The following is a 24,628-nucleotide window of genomic DNA, read 5'->3' on the forward strand; positions in this document are numbered from 1 at the left end:
TGCAAGAAGATGTGCCACTGGGTATTAGAGGTACCGGTGTGTACAGCAGGCTGGACCAACAGCTCTGAGGGTCTCGCTGTATGGTGGTACAACATGCAATGTGTGGTTTTCATGAGCAATAAAAAGGGCGGAAATAGTGTTTATGTTGATCTCTATTCTAATTTTATGTACAGTTTCCTGAACTCTCGGAACCGAGGTGATGCACTAAAATTTTTGATGCGTGTAATACATCTTTGTTCTGAACATGTTTGATATTTTCTCAACAACTCTAATGTAGTTACCAGAAATAATTTGCGGGAAGCTTATTTTCTTAGTACAGAGTAAAATCTGGTTCGTATTCTTCTGATGTCAATGAAAGATAACGTGCGCGCGCGCACACACACACACACACACACACACACACACACACAATCTCTCTCTCTCTCTCTCTCTCTCTCTCTCTCTCTCACACACACACACACACACACACACACACACACACACACACACACACACACGCAAAATATATATAAACAAGGTCGTACCACGCATATGCAGATAAAACATTACCTTTCTTATGCACACGGAATCTGTGCACCTGTTTCTTCCAATGTACACGACAAACAATGTCATGAGGGAACACATGGACTATAATTGAAAAAGAATCTTCAGCTTGTTAAGGAAATGGTATACGCGAGGGTGGATCACGTGTGGCTTAAAAGATGACTTTTGGAAAAAAAATACGATTTGTGTCTGAACTGAGTTTCCACAGACTAGTATTGTCAAAGAATGAGAAAATTCAACATAAACTAGCGTTCAGCATCACAAGGGCTGGACTCATACTCTGATCGTAAAGCTGGATGTGTTTAGTATGGACAGTCTGCAAGCTGTGAACCAGAAACTGATGTCCCCTAATACATTATTTACTTTATTATTTGGAAACAGCGACCCTGCCGATTCCACACGCATTGACTCATGCGCCAATAGAAGGCGGATCGAAACCACTCGTCGAAAACCAACATGCAAAAGATGCGCGCCAGAACAATAACTGAAGTAATTCTCACGAGATTACATGCGTTTTCTTCGCCAACTCGCAAATAAGCTGTCACCTGCTGACCTTACATAGACCTTGGAGTACGCTACAGATTAGTCTCTCAGAACCTACATTCCAAAATACAACATATTAGGAAAATAAATATTGGTTCTCGTTCCTTTCGTCTCTCTGTATGCACAACACATCACATATTTACGTTGCAAACCAAAACTGACGCCCGGAATGGGTTTGTTGAGGCCAGTCTTGTGAGCAATGAAACACTCAAGCAGACGGGTGCCTAGCGTGCAGAGCAGAGCGCCTGGACAGCGGGGCAGCTGGGCTCACCTTGCCGCGGGGCGGGCGGCGCGTCGTGTGCGGAGGCGACCGCGGCTGCTGCCGTGTCCACCTTGGCCCGTGACGTCAGCAACTGTGGCGACGGCGAGGGCGGCGGCGCGTCCTGCAGCGGCGGCGGCGGCAGGCAGAAGTACGGGCTCGACGCTATCGCTGCAACACACGCCGCTTCCGTCACTCCTCTGCTACGCTCGCGTATTATGCTGTGCGCTACAGTTACGAAATCATCAGGCGTCGTCCTCGGTGAATAACTTAGCCAGCAGGGTGTACTCTTCCGTCGGGCTAAAAGAAATGCCGTGAGTGTGGAACCAATGCACCAAACGGTGCAACGTATAGACGTAACACGGGCGTTGAACGCTCTTTAACAATTATTTAATAATTATGCACGATTGTGGTTCTCTAGGCCTTACATACACTGTGTGATTAAAAGATCCGGAGACCCCTTTGTAATGCGGCATTGCCCACTAGATGTCACGAAAGGCGTCCCCGGCAGTATGAAAGAGAATGGGGAGTGCTGTTTTGTCGGCAGAGAAGCAGTAACAGCAGAATGGGCCGGTCAGGACAGCCCACGAAGTGCTGCAAATGGTCTCCAAGTGGCTGAAATCCAGAAGACCCTGCCCGCCCCATGTAAAGACATCCAACACCATTATGGGGCCACCACCAGCTTGCACATTGCCCTGTTGACAACTTGGGTCCACGGTTTCACAGGACCTGCGCCACACTCGAACCCTACCATCAGTGGTCTAGGGTCCAACCGAGATGATCACGAGACCATGAAAGGCGCAGCAGGTGACGTCGTGGTGTTAGCAAAAACACACGCGTAGGTCGTCTGCTGCCATAGCCCATTAACGCCACATTTCGCCGCGCTGCCCTAAAGAATATGTCTGTCGTACTTCTCAAATTAATTTCTGCTATTATTTCAAGCTTGTCTGTTAGCACGGATAAATCTACGCAAACACCGCTGCTCTCGATCATCAAGTGAAGGCCGTAGCCCACTGCGGCGTTGTCCGTGGTGAGAAGTACTTTTTTTTTTTTTTTTTTTCACTTGCCGCCCTGATTTTACGACCCACCACCTAAGTGCTTAAGGTGGGTCTATTTTGACCACTTGGCCGCTACGACCGGTGTGCGGACTCTGATGTAGTTGATGAAACTCACACCAGTTCCCGCATCCGGTCGCACCGTTGCCCGTGTCCCGCCACGTGGAGGCGGGTCTGTGCTTTTTTTTTTTTTTTTTTTTTTTTACTTTGGCAGCTTTCCCAAAACCGATTTAACAAAAATTTTACAAAAATTAATTTTGAATTGGAAGAAGGAAATACAAGGAATAGTTTAGTCTGAAGAGGAGAAAAGACGATAGGAAAGGAAGAGATGATAGTCCCACCACCGTAGGGGACTGAGGATGAGCGTCTTGGGATTTATCTTCAAGCCTCTGATCCTCAGTCCCCTAACCTTAGCCTAGGAAGTTCTATTCTATTCTAGTTGTGGCGTTTGATATCTCTATTTATGTTCTGTCTGGTTACTTGTATACAGGTTTAGAGTGCCGTGGTAGCTGATGGCAATTGCGACGGTGCGCCGACACTGTTTGTGTCTAATTTTATACATTAATCTATTGTCAGTTTTAGGTCTACTTATGTAAGTCTATTGCATGTCAGTTGTTTTATATTGAGACTTAGTTTAGTTCTTCCACACTATGGTGTCTGTCTGGGTGCTGCATATAGGTTTATTGTCTGTGTGGTCTTCTGTTCCTGTATTCTTTGTGGCATTCGTCAGAAATTTTGTCTGTTAGTGCGTTCAGTATGTCCCAAAGTTCAGGTGTTCTGATCGCGTCGTATATGTGTTCCTCTGTCTGTAAGTGTTGTATCCCAGGTGTGTTCCTGTGCTGTCCGTATTTCCCGCAGAATAGGATTGTGTGTTCGGGGGTTCCCATACCTCCACATGTACACGTTGATGTGTCTCTAAGACTCACGCGATTTAAGTGCGTGGGATAAGGTCCGTGGCCAGTCAAGAAATGCACCATGCCGCGGCTAGGATCGGCATGTTTCATTCTTAATCTTTCCGTTATGTTCGGAAAAAATGTATAGACTCTCCGTCCCTTATCACTTGTGCCCCATTCCTGTTGCCATGTGTCGATTTTCCATTTTTTGAGGTCCCGCTTATTGTTCAGCGGGGAACCAGTCAATATGTTGACCTGGTCTAGTCTACCCATCTTTAACCAGTACAGAGCGGCCCGATATTTGATTGTGATATCTATCGGGAAAATTCCTAGCACGACACACAGTGCTTCAACTGATGTAGTGCCGAAGGCTCCCGATAGTCGCAGAAGGACGCTTCTCTGCCCTCGCCTAACCGCTGTTCTGTTTGTGACGAGGTTGAGTCTGTGCGCCCATGTACTGGCCGCAAAGCTTAGCACTGATTCGAAGAGTGCGCAGTGGTAAGTTCGTGTGACTGACAGAGGAAGTCTGTATTGTCCTGAATTAATCCTTGCCAGTTTATGTAGTAATTTTTCTGCCTTGTTTGTTGTTATTCTGATATGTTCATGGAAGTTCAGCTTCTCATCTATGTATACGCCCAAGTAGCGGGTTACCGTCATTCTCTTTATGTTGTTGTTCTGTATTTTAATAGATGGATTGCGTCTGAGTTGCCCTTTGAGCAGTGTGTATGTTGTTTTGTTGCCCGCTATCTTGAGTTTGTTTGTGTTGCACCATTGTGTTATTGTCTGCAGTGTGCCACTCGCCTTCTCCTCTAGCTGGGCTCTTGTATTTGCTGAGATGACCACCAGTAGGTCATCTGCATAGGCGACAGCACCGTCTGTCCTCATATCCTCCTCCAGCAGTTGCAGGAGAGGTTCAAAAATTATGTCCCAGAAGATGGGTCCACAGATCGATCCCTGCGGACATCCCTTGGTAATTTTCCTTATTACCTTCCGGTTGCCCACGCGCCATTCCACTATTCTGTCTCTGCAGTAGTCTAAAAGACTGTTGTATAGGGCTGCGGGTACTTCCATCTGGCGTAACCTCAGAAACAGTGCTGGCCACCACAGGTTGTCAAATGCTCCTGCGATGTCTATCATGATTGCCAAAGAGTATGTTTTATCTGTGTTTTGTGTGATTTCTAAAGCTCTGTTTATTGCATCATCGATGCTTTTCCCTTTCCGAAATCCAAACTGGTGGGGATTCATTCCAAGTAGGGTTCTGTGAGCCTGCAAGCGGTCACACAGTAGCCTCTCTTGGATTTTTGCCATGGTGTTTATGAGGCATATTGGTCTGTAGGATTTCGGATCTGATTGGTCTCTGTCTGATGATTTTCGTATGATGACTGCATTTGAGGTTTTCCAGACTGTCGGTACACGGCCTAGCCTTAAGGCGTCGTTTAGTAGTTCTGTTAAGTATGCGGTGATCTGTGGTGCTAGCCTCTTAAGCACTTCTGCATGGATCCTGTCGGGTCCAGGTGCTTTTTTATTCTTTAGCTCTCTTATCGCTACCGCAACTTCCTCGTGCGCAAAGGGACAGGTGACGGCGTCGGTGTTATACTGTTCATGAAGTTCTTGTCTGAGTGTGATCTGTTCCTGTGTGTCTGAGTCTGTGGCATCTTCCGGGAGGAGTTTGTTCAGCAGATATTGTGCTGTGTTTCTCCATCCCACTGTCATTGTGCCGTCTTCCTGCCGTAGCGTGCTTAATGCCAATGGGGTCTTTATTTTTTCTGTCAGGATCTTGTATTGTTCCCCCCAGATATTCTGTTGTGTGTGTGTGGTCAAGTAGTTCTCCCAATGTTGTTTCCTGGTCTGAAATAATGTCTTTTTGAAGAGTTCTTTGGCTTCCCTATATGCAGCTAGTCTCAGTAGTTTGTCTCTTTGTATCCATGTCCTCTGGTATAGTTTTCGTTTCCTTGTCATGTCACGTTTGAGTCTGGTTAATTCGTCTGACCATGGTGTTTCCCGTTGTTTGCTGTGTGTGTGCGTAGGTATTGCTGTTTCTTGTGCTGTTTGGATGATTTGTGTCAGTTTGTGTGCTCTGTAGTCCACGCTTCCCTGTATGTTGTATATATTCTCATTTTGAACAATTTGTTGTAGTCTGTCCCAATTCGCTCTTTTAAAGTTGAAGTGTGTTGTATTGTGTGTGGTGCGATAATTGTTTGTTGTGAGACTTATTTCTATTATGTTGTGATCACTTGTGGTCAGAGAGTCGTGTATGGTCCATCTTTGCAGTCGTCCTAATGTTCTGTCATTCGCCAGAGTAATATCGATTTTGGTGGCAGATCCGCCTGGACCTCTGTACGTAGGTGTAGGTCCGTCTTCATTTATAATATGTAGTTGTGTCTCCTGTATGACGTCGTTGACTTTCCGTCCTCTGTCGTCCGTTCTGTCCGAGTGCCATAGTGTGGATTTAGCGTTGATATCTGCACATATAATTAGGTTCTTATTTCTAGAGTATTCAGCAATGTCTTGTATCATATGTAGGTATGGCTCTATGTCGTCACTGTACTGTGCGTATAGTGATGAGACCACCCATGTGTCTCGACCCTTAGTTATTTCTGCTGTGGCCAGATGACTGTTACATAGCTGCGTAATCTTAGTGATATTTAAAGTTTTGTTGAGGACAACTATGGCAGCCTTGTAGTTTCGTCTGTCTGAGATTGTGACAGCGTCCCAGGGTAGGTTAGTTAAGTTTCCCTGGGTTGTCACATAAGGTTCTTGCAGGCAAAGAATATCCGCCTGCAAGTCCAGAGCTACTCGCGGCAGTTCTGCACTAACGAGTGTGCTTCTATTAGCATTAAGTTGTATTATTTTCATGGGTGTTTCACATGAAGGTAGAATTTGTGTCCTGTTTGCGAGTAGTCAAAGTCAGTTCTGCCATGTGCCCTCACTTGGTCCTTGTACACTTGGTGTGGGTTATATGTTTCCCCCCTCCGACTACACGCTAGTATGACTAATTTTTCTAGCTCTGCTGGGTCTGTAGGTATGTTTGCGGTCTTTAAAGTCATTCTGTCAGATTGTTCAGTGGTCGGGAAGCATACATAGCTGCCTAATGGGTGAAGTAGTCTGGTTAGCAGTCTTTGTGCTGTGATGAAAGTATCCTTATATTCTAGCCTACTTAGTCTTAAGTTTAGTTCTACATTGTTGTGGTCAGCATGCCATGGTGTTTGGCCGACTTTTCTCTTCTGCTCTTTTTCTACATATGGGATGATTCCGCTATATTTATCTCGAAGTGCAGATGTCACCGGTGTGGTGTCTTGTTCCGTCTTCAATGGTGGTGAGGCTGATGAGCTGTTACCTGCGGCTCTTCTTCTTTCACCTTTACTTTTTCTTATGTTTACACTACCTATTGCACTGTCGTCACCTTTCTTTTTGCTATCACTATCTGTACACTCATCGTCACTATCGTGATTACCCGTAAGTAGGTTTGTGTCAAGGACTACTACCTTTTTCTTATATGTCTCGTTACATCCGGTCATCTGTTGTGTTTCATTATGTTGTTGAGGTGTTATGCGTTGTTGTGTATGATCTGCAGGGTTAATTATCCCTCCAGATACAAAATTCACTGGTTTTATATGTCCTATACATCTTTTTGTATTATACCTTTTTGGTGTGTTGTCATTTACTCTTTCTTCGCTGCTAGCTTTGGCATAATCAGGTGTTGCGTGAGATTTCTGTGTATTGTCCATTTGTTCGTTTTCCGTGTGTTTGTTTAGGTTTACAGACTTGTCTGTGTTCGTGTTTGTTTGTGTGCTATTGTTTTGTATTCGATCGGTGTTGCTGTGTGGATTGTATAGCACTTCAAATTCCAGCTCGTCAATTCTTGCCTGCAGTGATTGCTGGTAGCTGACCCAGTATTGCATCTGTTTTTTAAGTTGTTTGGCTATGTTATAATGTATAGCTCCATTAAGTACCATGTCGTCGATGAAGTCCATGGTATTTATATAACTGTCATGTAATGCGTGCATACCTTGAAGAGATGGGATATCGTCTGTGTGTGTGGGGTGAGTGGGAAGCAGTCCCATCTGCCTGCGCCAGCTTATAGCTCTTTGGTGGTTTCGATTAATAGTCGATGGTGATTTATAGTTCGTTTTTTGCATTCTTGATTGGGGCAGTGTTGGGCTGCTTTCATTCTCCATAATCGAAGCTCTGTAGCAGTCGATCTTGGAGGAATTTATGTGTTTGACAATCAAGACCTCTTCGTCTGGCACACAATTTGCCTCGGATTCTGCAGGGGATGCAGATGTCTTGTTCTGCTAGTTTGCACTGATTTCTTATGTGGCCCTTCCCTTTGCAATTGGAGCACGTGATTTCGGTGTCTTTACACTGCTTTGTGGTGTGTCCAATATCACAGCACTTGTAGCAGGTGGGGACTTGGGCGAAATTTTTGACAGTTAGAGACTGGAAATCTATATAGACTCTATCCCGTTTTGTCAAAATTTTGTGCAGATTCGGCGTGACTTCAATAACTTGATGATTGTATCCCCGCCCTCTTGGTCCTGTTCGGAATTTGATTTTTGTCTCTTTCAGGAAAGCCTCTTTCTCAACTTCCTCACTAAGGTTCAGTTCATAGAGGCTTTCAAGAAAGTCTTTGTCGCTGATTGTGTCTGGCACGTGGTGTATGATCACTAGCGGTCGTCTCTTCCGTGGTGGCTCGCACTTGATTGTGTTAATGTTCTTTGCTGACTCGAGCAGTTTTTTACAGTCGTCCTGTGTTGCAGTCTCAACTATGACAGCTGTTGCTGTAGTTTTGACTGCCTTAATTTTTATCTTGTCCTTTTTTGGGTCAAGTTTCTGTGTAAGGGTTTGTCGCACAGTTTTTGGGTCCTTATTTTCTGTCGAGGTGATGAAGAGTGTTGTCGCTTGTTTTGCTTTGGCGTGTTCTATTTTTAGTGTTTCTTTGGATTTCGGTTGGGATTTGGTGATACTGGCGAATGTTGGTATTGCTGGGAGTATTGTCTCTGGTTTAATTGTTTTTGCCTCATCCAGTTCTTTCTGTAGTTCTTGGTTGTCTCTTTTTAGTGTAAAATTTTCTAGCCTGAACTCCTCTAATTGGACGGACAGCTTGTTATTCTCGTCTTTGAGAATATCAATCTGGCCCTCCAGTCTCGCATGTATGAGCGAGTCTGTTGCTTCAAGGTCATGTCTGGCTGCTGCAATTGTTTGTATTTCTACTTGTTGTCTTAGTCTTGCGTTTTCTTTTTCTAGGGCCTGAATTTGTCCCTCTAACCTAGCCATGATCACGAGACCATGAAAGGCGCAGCAGGTGACGTCGTGGTGTTAGCAAAAACACACGCGTAGGTCGTCTGCTGCCATAGCCCATTAACGCCACATTTCGCCGCGCTGCCCTAAAGAATATGTCTGTCGTACTTCTCAAATTAATTTCTGCGATTATTTCAAGCTTGTCTGTTAGCACGGATAAATCTACGCAAACACCGCTGCTCTCGATCATCAAGTGAAGGCCGTAGCCCACTGCGGCGTTGTCCGTGGTGAGAAGTACTGCCTGAAATTTGGTATTCTCGGCCCGGTCTCGACACAGTGGGTCTGGGAATACTGAATTCCCCAGCCATGTTGGAAATGTAATGTCCCATGCGTCTAGCTCCAAGTACCACTCCGCGTTCAAACGCTGTTAAAATTGGTATCGTGCGGCCATATCCATGTCGGAAACCCCTTCACATGAATCACCCGAGCTCCGCCAGTGCACTGCCCTTTTATACTTGCGTATTAGATACTACCGCCATTCCTGGATGTGCATATTGCTATCCCATGAATTTTGTCACTTCAGTGTATACAGATAAACACGTACATACGTGCCTATATCCGGTTTTATAATTTGTATGGATGTTTGAAAAGTTCATATACAAAACTTCAGGCAGTGTAGTGTAGAGTTACGTGGTGTACCTAAGTTGAGGTTGGATTGTTTAGTATGACTGAACAAAAGGGTTCCGCAATTATGTACTGTGTCCGCGGCACGGACAGTGTTCGCCGTGCTGAAGAGGAGGTGTCCCTTACCGCTGTGGTAGGCTGCGGCGGCGGCGGCGGCGGAGGGCGGCAGCGCGGCGAGCAGCTGGACCTCTGCGGGCGAGGGCCGGTGCAGCGCGGGGTCCGTGGCCAGGCTGGGGTTCAGCCGCAGCCGCGCCTGCCCCTGCCCGCTGCCTGACGGCGGCGCCGTGGGGGCCGGCCCGGAGGCGGAGGCGGGGGCGGCCGCCGGGGGCGCGTCCTCGCCGCCGCTGTCCGATCCCTGCAGCAGTCACCACTTCACTCCTACTGATCCGTGTCCACTGCGGCTACCATGTATTCCTTCTGCATAAGCATGCCAGATAAGTTAAGCACTCTCGAGTGACATCACGATAATTCCGTACAACGCCGCCTCTAACCTTGCGAATGTCTTCTGTTGGGCAAGAAAGAGCCTCTGTCAGTTTCTTGACGTTTGCAGTATCCAGCCGAAGCCACCCGTTGAAATTTGGAAATTTTTGGTAAGGTCTTATGGGACCAAACTGGTGAGGCCGTCGGTTCCTAAGCCTACACACTACTTAATCTAACTTAAACTAACTTACACCATGGATAACACACACACACACACTCATGCCCGAGGGAGGACTCGAACCTCAGACGGGGGAGCTTCACGGACTGAGACAAGGCGCCCAAGACCGCGCGGCTACCCCGCGCGGTTACACGTTGATGGTTAGAGTCTGTACACCTACCAAATTGCGGAGATGATGGTTGCTACGTTTCATACGGTGTTGCAAACAGTCCCAGACATTTCCTGTGGGATTAAGATGGGGTTTATTCAGAGGGGCAATCCAATTAAAAAGGGTGGGTAAACGATTATCGAGCCAGGAATGTATGCTCGCAGCGCTGTGAATGCAGTTATTGTCACCTTAGGAGATGGTACTGTTCACAACATACTAATCCTAAATGCAGAAGAAATATCAACACTTAATGCCCGAGCGTATTAAAATAAATATCCTGATTTGTGGTTTCGTTAGTGGTAATGAGTGAGCCTAAGTGACGGTACGAAGAACGTCCCCAAAACATCTCAGTACCAAGTCTTGGCTGAACTACACCCTGCACACATTGTGGCTTCGACTCCACACTGAATCGTCGGCTTGCACAGTTTGCAAAGATACAAAATAGGGACTACTGGGACCTTTCTACACAGCTCCAGTATGCCATTTTCCAATTTCTGTGTAGTGTGGTCCAACTGCATACGTATAGCTTTGTTGTCGATGTCAGAGGTGGCCTTTTGTGACGTTCCCTACTCCAAAAGTCGACTGCATGCAGTTTCCTTCGCAATGATCACTCGGGAACTCGATGAGATGAACCTGCCTTTACAGACTAGCAGAAACTCCGGTCGGGGTTGAAACCGACTCTCAACGACACAAAGTGACACTCGTCAACGATCGCTGTCTGTTAGTATCTTTTTATGATCACAGTTCTTCCGCCGTGTTAGATTGTGGCGAGTGATACGCCATTGCTCTTAGACAAGTTAACGCACCAACAAATCGGACAACTTTATTCACCGTGTGGTAATGGGTACGTTCAAACAGGGTAGTTCCTTTCTCTCACGATGGCAACGTTACGCCTAGATATCTAATCGACAAGACTGTGTCAAGCAGAAGATTACTAATGCTATACTGTAACATTGTAGGTTGTTTTTCCTACTCAGCTGCATTTTTCTACATTTAGAGTCAACGTTTGCCCATGTATGGTAATGCCGCCAGCACCAGAGAGGTCACAGCCGGCACCTAGCGTATAAAAGGGCGCACCAGTAGCCCAATGGCAGTCACACCACTTAACATATCGTGCAATTTAAATCACTTGACGCGGATGGAAAGCCGAGAACATTTTATTCGGCGTGGTTGTGGTCTACGTCATTTCGTCGGACATCTTACCTTGCTGATAACCTTCTTGCACGCTCAGTCTAAACTTGAAATCGCTCTTCGAGGCATGTTGACAGAGCAAACAGTGTACACAGGCAGCATTGTCTTGTTCACAATTGGTGACACAGTGCGCTCTATTGAACTGCACTGAGAATGCACTTCTGTTGTAAGGTGACCGTATCTGCGCTAACCTCCGATGTTTCCTTCCATTTAATTCACTGATACAGAATTAAGCTTTCTACATGTCAAATAACATGTTAATGAACTCTCAACTCAAACGCTTGAGTATACAAGGTGTCCATAATTAATGTTCCAGTTTCAAAACGCTGCAGAAAGAGAACCACTATTCAGAATGACGTCAGATTTGAACAGCATCTTATTACACAGGGGGAAAGATCGTGGAAGAAACAAACAAAGAAAATCTGACCATCATATGGCACTCTAAGCACCAGAATATGCAGACGAATAGACGCGCGACACACAGCTGTTCCTCAGTTTGCTTTCGAGACGTTCATCTTGACTTTCTCAATGAAGGATCGCGCGCTACTGGTGAAGCTCTTTTGCAAGAACGCATATTGTGCGCTAGTATCTCTGCAGAAATTCCGAACACTCAGGAGTACGAAAAAGAGGCATTGTTGCGATGTCTGCTAAGGGTTTGGAAAAAATAATTACAAAATTCAGAAACACAGGCTCTTCTGAAGTGCAATGCTTCAGAGGGAAGAAAGCATTACATCTGACGCCTGTCGATCTCCAAGCACATGTCAGTACGCAGAATCGCGGAAAGGGACTGTATGCTGCGGGTTTACGGAATCGTTTATCACACGGCCGTCCTGCGGATTCTGTTGCTTGGTAAACGCCATGAGAGGCATTTTAACTCTTCAACAGAGGGGATGTACGGGTAGCATCATTTTTATGCAAGATAGCGCTCCTCCGTACATTGCACAGCCAGTGCAGCGGCTGCTGAAGACGCATTTCGGAAATACTAGAATTATCAGCCGTTATTTCCCTGCAGCCTGACCGTCCAGATCACCTGATCTTATTTAGTGTGACTTCTGACTGTGCGGTTATCTGAAAAATGTAGTGTTCAGTGCTGCAATGAAGACGTAGCTGAACTGATGGCGCGCTTTGTGCAGCGCGCTCTGAACGTGATTCCCAAGACACTCTGAACTGTTGTCGAACACATAGTTTCTCGACTTTAACTTGTGGCAGAAACCGGTGGACAGAATGTCTTGCACCAGTCTCACGACAATTAGAAACCGATGTCATTTCCTTAAGCGGGTTTTGCCCCCTGGAAAATTAGAAACTGCTGTCATTTAGCTTTTTATGAGGTTTTTGGCCTCAGGACAATTAAAACCCGATTTTTCCCATCCGATGTTGTACGAACTTGCCGTTGTGGATGTGCTTCCCTAACTAACAGCGCCACAACTGTTGACTGCCGAACTTGTGCAGTCAAGCACATTGAACAGTACGGATGGTTTAATTTGCAACTCAACCATAGTCGATGTACTGCGTTTTATCTTTCATTTGCAGCCGATCCCATTTACGTTAAGACTCTCACAACGCCATCTATTGGCAAATTTTTTGCTAATTTTTCTTATTCCATGACGTTTCCCTCTGTGTTGATAATATTCTGTTCAGATTTGACGTCATTCTGAGCAGTGTTTCTCTTTCTACAGCGATTCCGAACTAGAACTTTAATTATGGACACCGTGTAGATCAGTTTGATCAGAAGAAAGCAGCACTCAAAAAACGAAATTACTAAACGACAATTTATTCTTTGTTAAATAATGTGAAGCCATATTTTATAATAAGTGGAATTATCACAAATGACGTAGGGGCGGGAGCCAATAACGCCAGCCGAGAAGATGTACACCTGGCGAGCGACGCGAAGTCAGCTATGGACGGAAAGCAAGTAGATCAGAGAGAACGTTGGGAGCGGACCTGAACAGTGGACTAACTAGTGCTACACGTGGTCGTGAGTGAACAGTTCCGCGTGAGGACGAATTATGTGAAAAAGTAGATAATTAACTGTTCTAAGACAGAATACTGAGGGCGGAAGATAGTGCTGAATACTGAATATAAAAGTGCTCGAACAAGTTTGTTTTTGATGAAGTGCAAAATGGTGAAAACACGTACTTGTCTTAATATAACAATGAAAAACGTTAATAATAATGCAAAAGGAATAAGTGTAGGTCTCTTTTGTTTAAAAAAACTGTTTGCCTACAAGATTACCTAAACAAAAGCTCAACGTAGTTCATCGCACCTCAACTCATCTTACGGTACAGATAAATGATATGTGTTGTAGGAGCTGCAGCATGACTTGTAAGACGAAGAAGATGCCTTTTCTACACTGGGAAACATCAGTGGGGTTTGCATGTCGCAGAATCCCAAAATTACTTTCCTTGTAGTGAGATTCCATTCATTAACGCAGTTGCGCATAAACATGAACATTTAACAGACAGATAACGATAGACTTCTTTAACACCCTCGTTACGCTATCGGTAGCTGTACAGACCGATTTCCTGCAGTCTACAGACTATTGAGAAAGAAGTTTCCAATATAAAAAAAAACCACACACACACACACACACACAAACTGAGCAAGCCACAATGATGGTGAAAAACCTTTTTCAGAGCTCTTTATTGGGTGGTGCTTCACTTTGTGTACGTCGCAAAGAATCGCGTGAGGTTGTCTTTCACATTGATAGAATTGTGTCTTTGGTCTGTACTTCTTAACGCTTCCATCGGGTGTTTTCTGTATTGTGTCATCTTTAAAATGCCCAACTACTTTCCCCTCTTAAGAGTTTCTCGATCGCTCAGTGTCAGATTTCTTTTTCTTTTTTTAAAACTATTTCCTTCTTTCAGTTATCCACTGTTGACACAAAAAAATTATTGTTTGTTCATTTCCAATAGTTGTTCATTTTGACGATTGTACCCGGCTGAATTCTCATAATATTCGAACAGTGTATCGCCGGGGAAAGGTTAGAGCTGACAAGATTTAAGGGTGCAAGAGTTTTGAATAGGACGTAAGCGTCGGATGCAAAACTTACGTGCGAGACTGCGGGGGGCGGCGGCTCAGGAGGCGGCTGTCCGGGCGAGGCGTCGGGGGCGGCGGCGGGCGGAGATTCGCGGGGGCCGCTGGCGGCGGGGGAGGCCTGGTCGCCGGCTGCGGGCGGCGGCGACGGGGGCGGCGACGGCCGCTCCGCCTCCGCGTCGCTCGTCCACTCCTCGTCCTCTCCTGCAACACCACCAGGGCCGTCTCTCACCAGCGTCCGAAAGCTAAGCTTCGAGCTGAGCTTCTATCAGAGGGCAAGCTCCAGACACGTGGTCAGTACGAAACTTATTTCTCTCTGACCTGAACTCACCAGAACCCAAGTATATGTCTTGGAATTAAGATCATTTCAGAACTATGCACTTTCACGAATCAGAGCGAAACAACCTCGTTCGACAGTGTACTTGGGAGTTAACAACTTGACAGTTGGCGTCACAGGTAGACATGTTCACGTCGAACACTTGCTGCAAGAAGAAAGGTAGGTAGGTAGGTTTGACGTTAACGTCCGGTCGACAGTGAGATCATTGTAGAGAGAACGTAAGCTCGGATTAGGGAAGGATAGCAGCAGGTAACTGCCAGAGCTGATTTCACAGGAACGATCCCAGCATTTGCCTTAAGCGATTTAGAAAAATCACGGAGAACGTAATCTGGATGGCCGGACGGGGCAGTGAACCGTCGTCCTACCAAATGCTAGTCCAATGCGCCATGTCCGTCGGTACATGCCGCAAGAGCTCTAACGTCATTCATCTGTCCTCGTAACACAGCAGGTAGCACGTGTGAAATGTTCCTTCTCGTATGTAGTCTCGGAGTTCCGTAGCGTTGGGCGGAGGCCAATTCGCTACCATAGTGCTCGCACTCTTAAAGCTGTGCGATACATGAGACAAATTACGGGACGCATAGCTCCGTTGACGTCTTCGGAAATGTTTGTTGGCGGATCAGGATTACCACCAAGGACTGCTATACGCAAACTATCAGTCTAAATCTGTGTATCCAGGATTGGGTTTGACCCGCGAGACAGAGCTAAAATAAGCACTGCTTCTACGCCACTATTCAATGTTCTGTAGCAGTGCATCTGCTTTCAAAAGACTCTCAGATCCGACAAAAAAGACTCTCAAATCCGAAAAAGAGCACCGTAAATAGTCACCAACCGGTTTCTACCATCTCCTCTGTACACAGGACAGCACCACAACCTAAAGTAATAAAACTAACATGACACACACACACACACACACACAGACACACACACACACACACACACACACACACACACACACACACACACACACACACTCAAAGCTTCAAATGTCCACTTGGGCAAAACGAATAATTTATTATCTTCCAATAATCATTGCCAAATCCTCTTCGTTCGTTAAAGAAACGCCTCCAGCCAGGTGATGGTCCCACGCTCTGTTGTGAAGCCTCCTGATGTACTCCCAGTAGACAGCAACGTTTTCCTCAAAAATTCCAAAGTTCACTCAACCACTCCACCTCTGCCCCAGATGGCACAAATATCGCCTCATAAGCCCCACGAAGCTGCCGGCCAACTCACCGATTCCGTGAGATCCAGTTCGCTCCACGAAATTATTTAACTTTTCGGCCTTTCACTCAATCAGAATTATGAGCACATTGTAGACTTTTCATCCTCCATTTTGCGCTCCCACTTTTAATGCTTCTATAAGGCGCTGCCTCCTGCGAGGTCTTTTAGAAGTATTTTAAAACACCGGGCCGTCATGGGAAAATACTGACCCTTGAAATCAGGATAGCCAGCTCCGACCAAAATGCATTTAGGAGGATTAGAGAAAGACCAGTCCATCATCTTCAGGTCGAACAAAATATCGCTTTCCCCTGCAAGAGGAAATTGGTCGTGGCGTCTACTGGCGCCCTCTACTAACGTCAAGGCGTAGCCTGGAAATGGTACGTTTGTTAAACACGTGGCCATATTTTCTTTATGACTCACGTCTGATGCAATCGCAAGGAGTTAGAACGAATAATTTTGGGTGCCAAACAACTGCCCTCCTGAGAGTTCGGATGGACATAATGTTTAAAAGCGTTGTTGAGTACAAATTATTTAAGCGGAACGACTTGGTTCACACGATAAATATAACCCTTCATAATTGTTATCGACACAATGATGTGATACGTATCATAACATCACAAACAATTTTTAAGACTCCTGAACTAAAAAAAGCTGCATTTTGTGCGAACCGACAAGCAGACCGACAATGCGATCATCTCCGCATAGATAAGAACTTCGTGTGGGGAATGCGTTGCAAGGGACCTCTGCATGGGGTCTCAGTTGTGTCCTCCGCGCGTTTCCGATGCTGGCTTTTAACAAGGTGTAATAATATTTATTAAAAATTGCCGAATATGCTTGCAAAATGACTGAAACAATGTTTCACAAAAGATGCCCCGCAATTCTCTCTTTTAATATCGCTTAAAAAATACTAAAAGTGGGTGGGAGCTAAATGCCTCCAGGCACCACAACATTTCATTTTGCTCTACTCAACCTATTAATGGGAGAAGTGCAATCTCTGACTTGTTCCGTCTAAAGTCTGATGCAATGTTATTTCTCTGACTAGGCGTAAACACCTGCGCTTGAGTCATCTGTTTTTCCCGCTGTTGCTGAGAATCTAGACGATAAAACGGCGTCTTAAAACAGAAATAAGATAGAAATAACTCTACTGTTCCTCAAATGTAAAATTTTGTTTGCTATTGAATGTGGTTGTCGGCGGCAGATTTAAGTGGCGCATTTTGCTAATCTGTGGTACAGGTGAAGAGGACATTTCTGGTCAAAAGAAGTCTGCTGGTGTCAAATATCGACCTTAAACTGAGGAAGAAATTTCTCAGATTGTACGTCTGGAGCACAGCATTGTATGTAAATGAATCACTGAAAAACCGGAAAATAAAAGAATCAAAGCGTTTGAAATGTGGTGCTATAGAAGGATGTCGAAAATTAGCTGGACTGGTAAGAAATGAGGAGGTTCTCTGGATAATCGGCGAAGAAAAGAACATATGGGGAACACTGGCAAGAAGAAGGAACAGGATGACGGGACATGTTTTGAGGTATCACGGAGTAACTTCCATTGTGCTGGAGAGAGCTGTAGAGAGTAGAGGTGCACTCCACAATACATAAATGACGTAGTAAATGGTAAGATTAGCGGTAGTATTTGTAGCATTGGTAGCAAAAGAAAGTAAATGATTATGTAAGGGAGCAACTGGGAGCCGACAACAGCTTTTTTTTTGTTTGTTTTGCACATAATTAAAACCACGCATCAATCAGTGTTAGTCCATTATGTGTTTTGTATCCTTACAGAACATAAATTACATTTTATAAGGAATAAAAATTAGTTGATCGCGTAATTCTTCGCTTTTATGTAACCAAAGAAATTAATTTTAATGCGAGTACAGTTTATATGCATAAAAAATAGACGTAATTATAATCATTATTTAGTAATCAACAGAACGTTCTTTATCACGATCAAAGGCAAAAGTTTCCTGTTAATATTGACAAATGCGAAAATTGTTTACGATTAACAGAAATATGTTTTGTTCAGGGTGTTTCACACTTTACATTACACTTTTCTAGAGTTGTAAAAGGGACTTAGTAGATCAAGTTTCACATACAAACTCACGTCCAGAAACGTCATCGAACGACGCTACAGAGAGTTACAGGCGCCGGCACCTGTAAATGTATGTATATATAGAGCGATGATAATGTTGCGTGATAATGTTGCAAACTTTCAAGAGAGATAGAGAAGGATAGATGTATTAATTTGAGGTAAGGGTCCTTGGCTCGGAAACCGTTTTGATACCTCTGACGGTGGAATACTTGTACCAGCACTGTTGTTGCTAATAATGTAGAGTAGGAAACTTTCAGAGGAACGTATCAAGAAAAAATGTCTAGTAAACATGGTCTCTAAAATTCACATATTAAGAGCTATGAAAACTTGTTCAATACATGAGATGTATTCCACACTAGCGAGGATAAGCAAGTGGTCATAGCTCCTCAGGTATGCATTCTAGAGCCAATATTTACTGGACATTTTTTCTTGTCTTGGTCCATACTATCACCTCTGAAAGATGGATATCCTACTTTCTCAGCAACAACAGTACCGGTACATGTATTCCTCTGTCAGAGGTATCAGAATGATTTTCGCTTGTAACTTGCGATTCGTTCCTTTCCGAACCAGGGACCCTTACCGCAAATTGGTACATTTATCCGTCTCCTCCATCCTTCATTTTTAACATCATCACGGAGTGACCCTGTATGTATATACAAATAAAACTGGCCCAGAGAACAGAGTTCCAGGCTACAAAGAAAAAAAGCAGAGGAAAGGAAATACAGTAGTGACCTGAATGCAGCAGATGTTGAAAGTGATCTCCACTAATCTCTTGGCACTTTTGGGACCTGGTCTGCAAGTTGCTGAAGGGGGATCGAAGCTGGACTGCTGGAATTGCTGCAGTCTCATCTGACATTCTTTGTTGCAGTTCTTTAAGACTATGAGGGTTGTTGCGATACACTTTAGACTTGAGACTCTCCGCACAAAACAATTGCCCACTGACAGATCAGGTGACCTTGGTGAGCAGCTAGGGAGGCGACCACAATGACCATTGGTAACAACTTCCTCAGGCGTGAACACAATGTGAATGTGCTCCAAGGTTCGGCCAGCTGTATGGGCAGTTCCTCCATCCTGTTGGACGTAACCGTAGCTCTTTAGATCCACCGTTAACGCTGCCTGAAATTCAGTTGCAATCTTATCTACTGGTCTGGGCCACTCTGATTTGTCCTACCCTGCACATCTATAATTTTGACGCTCTGTAGTGGCGTTGGATGACGTCTCCGAACATGGGCTCCTATGTAAAACTTTATCAGCTACGTCCTTTCTACAAACTCTAGAAGTGTATAACATTAATTGTGAAGCACGCTGAACAAGTTCAGTGACATACTGAAGCGATGTTTGATATATTTCTGTTTTGCTGTGTTATTTTACCTATTTGTTGCGAAAATTGCGTTTTCCAGCACTATATGATAAATCTTTGCTGTCTTCTTTATTTTTCTACAATACCTCTCCGTTTTACGTTACGAATTGACAGTTTTCGAATAAAACGTGTATAAATAGTGACAATTTCAATTTTACTACAAATACTGTTTACTTTTAAATTACAGAGTGGAGGATAACTATGGAGAACGAAAATGGTCCGTAGGTTAACCGGTCCTTTCTCAAAGATTCATTGCTTACTGTTTTTAGAGGAATGTAGTAAGTTATTTATCGCCTACATAAAGAACGCTATCGTTATGAGGTAAACCCCGACAGGTATGCAACACACGTACCGTTCAGGTAACACGGGTACTGACCAAAGCTACTAGAGAAACTAGCGTAGTCTGCGCTTGCTTACGATAGCCTACGGTAGATTCGCAACTCTAGTAGACAGCGAAAACTAAAGGGGAAGACGGCGTCTGGAACACATCCTACAAATAACTTAGGATGTAAAGTGCAAGGGCTACTCTGAGATAAGACACAGGAGAGTCGTGTCAGGTCGCATCAAACGAGGCAGACGACTAATGACTTAAACACAAATGCCAGGATATTAGGTAGGTATTCGTGTTCACTTGGTGAAGGTGCAGTGAAGAGGTAGCCAACAGCTCGGGAAATCGCCGATCTGGTGTGAGAAGGTTCCGTACACACAGGAGCAATGGAGGAAGGAGCGGGAGGAATTCCGGCACGGAAGAGCGGAGGGCGCCGGTGGCGGCGGAGGCGGCGGCGGCGGAAGGCGCGAGCCGAGGCCCAGGTGTGCGCGTAGCCATTCAGCTGTCAGCCGGCGCCTCATTAGCGCAATTATGTCGGCGATTAGGCGCGTGCTAATTGAGCGGCCATTGTGTCGCGGCCGGCGCCAGGAATGCCGCTGCCGCCTCCGCCGCAGAAAAGCTACCGACTGCCGGCTGCCGCTGCAGGCAGCTCCTGGTCTCCGCTGCCAATTAACACGCCTACCCTCCCACCAGTTCCACAATTCGAGTCCAATGCTAACGTTCATTGTGATCGCTTATCGCCGCGTCGTAACATTCCTCAGACACAAAATATGGAAGTGAGCTTATAAGCAAGCGCCGGTGCTAAGGGGGTCGCCTTCAGGAACCTGCGGCCCTTTCTATTGGCAGCACGAAGGGGAGAACGAGCGACCAAAATTCAAATGGTTCAAATGGCTCTGAGCACTATGGGACTTAACATCTGTGGTCATCAGTCCCCTAGAACTTAGAACTACTTAAACCTAACTAACCTAAGGACATCACACACATCCATGCCCGAGGCAGGATTCGAACCTGCGGCCGTAGCAGTCGCGCGGTTCCGGACTGAGCGCCTAGAACCGCTAGACCATCGCGGCCGACGAACGAGCGACCAGAGTTCACTGTTGGCTAATATAGCTGTCACGTAGACTGCCCAAAAAGTATGCAGCCACGTATGAGCCTGCTCTGGAACGTGTACGAGAGGAGGGCGGTTCACATCTCTGTTCTGTTTTCCAAATCTATGTTTCCCGTGGCTGAATGATTTCGCCATCCTTCTGCGGATGCGCTACTTATTTGATTAGTTAGTTAGTTAACTGATTACACGTTCATAGATCATTTCAACGATACATGTAGTACAAATCAATTTACAGGATGTGTATAGATGATTCGTAATTTTTTAAACCCTGCCCATGCACATATGCTTAAAAACAAGTTGGTTTTTTATTTTTTTACTGACTACCACTTTTTAAATAAAAATTCGTCGATGGAATAGAAGGAATTGTCCAGCAGAAAAGATTGCTTTGCTCTCTGTCACGCATTTTGCGGTATTGAGCAAATTATGAAAACTTTTTGTTGCTGCATATAGAACTCCTTTCTGAGCCAGTGACAGCTTTAAGAATGGTTAATAAAACTCATTTTCTTCTCTAGTGTTGTGGGTATTGATGTCACTATTCTTCCCAAACTGTGATAGATTACTTCTCACGACTTCATAAGGGAATGTATGTATTGTGACGCTACCGTTAAAATACCTAACTCATTGAAAAGGTGCCTATATGACGACTGCGGGTGAACACCGCGTATTATCCTTATTGATCGCTTTTTTACAGTCATTACTTTTTTTCTAAGTGATGAGTTACTCCAGAAAATTGTTCCAAAATACATTATTCAGTGGAAATATGCAAACGATGTTATGAGTTTTTTCTTTTGTTTCCACGCCTGGCAATTATATGACGAACAAAACTAGCAAAACTTCATTCTTTGACGTCAGTAACATGCTTCTTCCAGTTCAAGTTTTCATCAATACGTACTCCCCTAACTTTGGGGCATGCTCCCCCATTTCCTGAGAACCGTTCATATGCTGCATCACTTCTGATGACTCTGCTTGCTGTACAGAATTGAATATTGTGTTTTCTCAAAATTTATGGAGAGTCCATTTTCAGAGAACTACTCAATAATTTTTTGAAAAACATCGTTGGCAATCTCTTTTGTCGTTTTCTCTCTAATGGGATTTATTATAACACTATCGTCGTCTGCAAGAAGTACCAAGCCGCTTTCAACTAGCGACCCACCTCCTTCCTTCTGTGACGGCGCTTGTTGTATACCTGAGGTGCTGTACGACGCTTATATCACAGCCCTTTTTTTCTATGGACACGTGCACACCATTTATTCCGAAAGAACGATTCTGAAGATATTTTAAACGACGTCCAATTTTCCTTTCCCTGGATAATGCCAGATTTTAAGAATCTTTGACTCACACAAAAGTAACATTATAATTTAATAGGTACCGACCTGTGAACAACATGATTTAGTGGTTATCGGGCAGATGTGATATTTGAATCTCTTTTTGCTCAGGCCTCCACTGAAATTAAAACTGATCCTCACTCTTTTCTAAAACTCGTCCACATTACTCTTTGGAAAGGATCTATATCAGCGATTCCTGCTAATTAAGTTCCCAGTGTTATTATTTACTTGCTACTACTGTAGTTAACAATGTCTAAAGGAACAGAAAATAGATATTATTACGCTTAAAACCAAGTTTACTTACACGGCCTTAGTATAGAGCGTGTTAGGGTCATAGGTGCAGCTACAGTGAACATTGGTACCTTGACATGTAACCAATTCAGTGTGATAGTTGTTTTTTCCCCATATCTAACAGTCTTCTCCCAAATATATCACATAATTTACTACCTCATGCTTTCTGCATACTCCCAAGTGCGCCTCGAAGTGCACTACGTCTGTCAGTAAAGGCCATCCGTTTTGCGCTCACACGTTTTCACTTCAATACCTGACGTGCTACCCAGGGGTTAATAACGTTGATGACTTATTTGTGCCACACGTTCTTGGAGATATTAACCAAACTAAAAACATGCTACTCGTAATAGCTACAATTAATAATCTCCAAACGAAGTAAATACTGATATAATGTTACTCAGCACACTATCCTCAGTTGCCAACAGAAATATTTGTACTTACACTCCTTAGACTCTGTATTTATGGATGAACTGACGGTATATAGTTGTTGGTAGCGATGAGTAATATTAAGGCAAATACGAAACAGTTTGTGTTTCTTTTTATTTGCACAGCAAGTAACAAAACAAAGAAGAACATAAAATGAAATTTAAAGACAAAACTAACAGCTATTTACCTAATAAACAGAAGGGAAGCAATCTTTACTTTTGTCTATGATAGAACGTAGGCTTCTGCTGTAAATGATCAATTGCCACTTAGTTCTGTTAATGTTACGTGCGTCACATTTTTGGTAAAGCACTTCACCAAACAACTTTCAATAAATTAATTGTGCTAAAAGTCACTTTTGCATCAACTCAATCAAAGAATGGTTGCTAAAAATATGGACATGTGCGTATCGTTAAGACTTCCATGTAAATGCAGATCCTTTATATCTACTTGCAGAATTAAAACAGTTTTAAATTTAAAAAGCGTATTGTATTACTTTTCATAGCTCAAAGACTTTATCGTTGTCAGTAGTTCCCTTTCATTTACAAAATATTTATACCTGTGCTAGTAAGAGTGACGCTCGTCTCTTGACTGAGGGGACTTTCAACGGATAATACAGCAGTAGTCATTACAGTAGATTAACCTTATATTTTGTGACGCGCACCCCATTCGGAAATACACCGTACGTTAAAACCGTAACGGACACCACAGTAGTGGGACCGAAACGTCGAGTATCCTACAGCTTTGAAGATAAATCTGACGCGTCGTTGAACGAGAAGCGTTCAATAAGGAATGCAATACATTTAGGACTGCAATGTACCATATTATTCGCTCTCTCTTTTGGATACGAAACTTTGTTTTTCAACTCCCCGTTCAACGCGAAGGCCTCACGCCACCTTATTGAAAGGGCCTTTATGCCCGCATGACCCCTACTGGTCGACGTCGGAACCAACTTCTTGCTGCATCAGTTACCTCCTCGTCGTCCATGTACTGCTTCCCTTCGTTGGGGCAAACAGTTGGAAGTCGGATGGTGTGAGATACGAGTTGCAGGGTGGATGAGACGGAAGAACAGTCTAAAGAAGTTTTTGTGAGCTCCTCTCGGGTGCACAAACTTGTGCGAGACCATTTGCTGTCACGAAAAAGGAGAAATTTGTTTGCATTTTTGTGGCGACAAACACGCTGAAGTCGTTTCTATAATTTCATGAGGGTAGCACAATGAACTTCAGTTGAACGTTGCACCATGATGGAGAAAATCAAAGAGAATGACCCTTCCAGAGTCCCAGAAGACCGTCGCCAAGACTTTACCGGCTGAGAATGCGGCTTCGAACTTTTTCTTCGGGGGAGAGGTGGTGTGGCGCCATTCTATGGATTGCCCATTCGAGGTGATAAGCGCACGTTTCGTCGCCTGTGATAATATTCGACAAAACGTTGTCTCGGTCATCCTCGTAACGTGCTAAGAGTACCGCACAGATGGTCCTTCGTTGCTCTTCATTCTCTTTTGTTAGGCGGCGAGGAACCCATGGTGGAGTGTGTCAGTACTATCAACAGGGACTTCCAGCTGAGCAGCAAGATGTTTGATTGTGATCCGTCGATCAGCTCGAATGAGATTGCCCGCACTTTCCAACACTGCAGAGTCAAAGCAGTGTGCGGCCAGCCGGTAAGCGGGAAATCGGACAGTTTTGCACGATCTTGTTGCTATGATGACAGATGCCTCGCCCAACGACTCGCCGTGCTTTGTTTACTGCCAAGTCTCCTTGGCCATTTTCCGGAAGCCTCATCCAACGACTCAACGTGCTTTTGTTCACTGCCGGGTCTCCGCAGCCATTCTCCAAGCGCCTATAAATAGTTGCGATGCTCTTGTTTCCTGCCAAAAGAAACTCAATGACAGCTCTCTGCTTGGAACGCAG

General features: G+C 44.6%; 1 protein-coding gene across 1 annotated transcript in view; it reads right to left on the reverse strand.

The window, feature by feature from the left end:
* The window catches only part of LOC124798982 (zinc finger protein ush), a 67,657-nt gene that overhangs the window by 36,219 nt on the left and 6,810 nt on the right, over positions 1-24,628 (reverse strand). The window contains exons 3-4 of the mRNA XM_047262518.1: positions 9,345-9,573; positions 1,358-1,516 (exon numbers count right to left, since the gene is read on the reverse strand). Of these exons, the coding sequence (XP_047118474.1) occupies positions 1,358-1,516; positions 9,345-9,573 (388 nt within the window). The remainder of the gene's footprint in view (positions 1-1,357; positions 1,517-9,344; positions 9,574-24,628) is intronic.

Source organism: Schistocerca piceifrons, chromosome 5, assembly GCF_021461385.2.
Source record: "Schistocerca piceifrons isolate TAMUIC-IGC-003096 chromosome 5, iqSchPice1.1, whole genome shotgun sequence".
Taxonomy (NCBI): Eukaryota; Metazoa; Arthropoda; class Insecta; order Orthoptera; family Acrididae; genus Schistocerca; species Schistocerca piceifrons.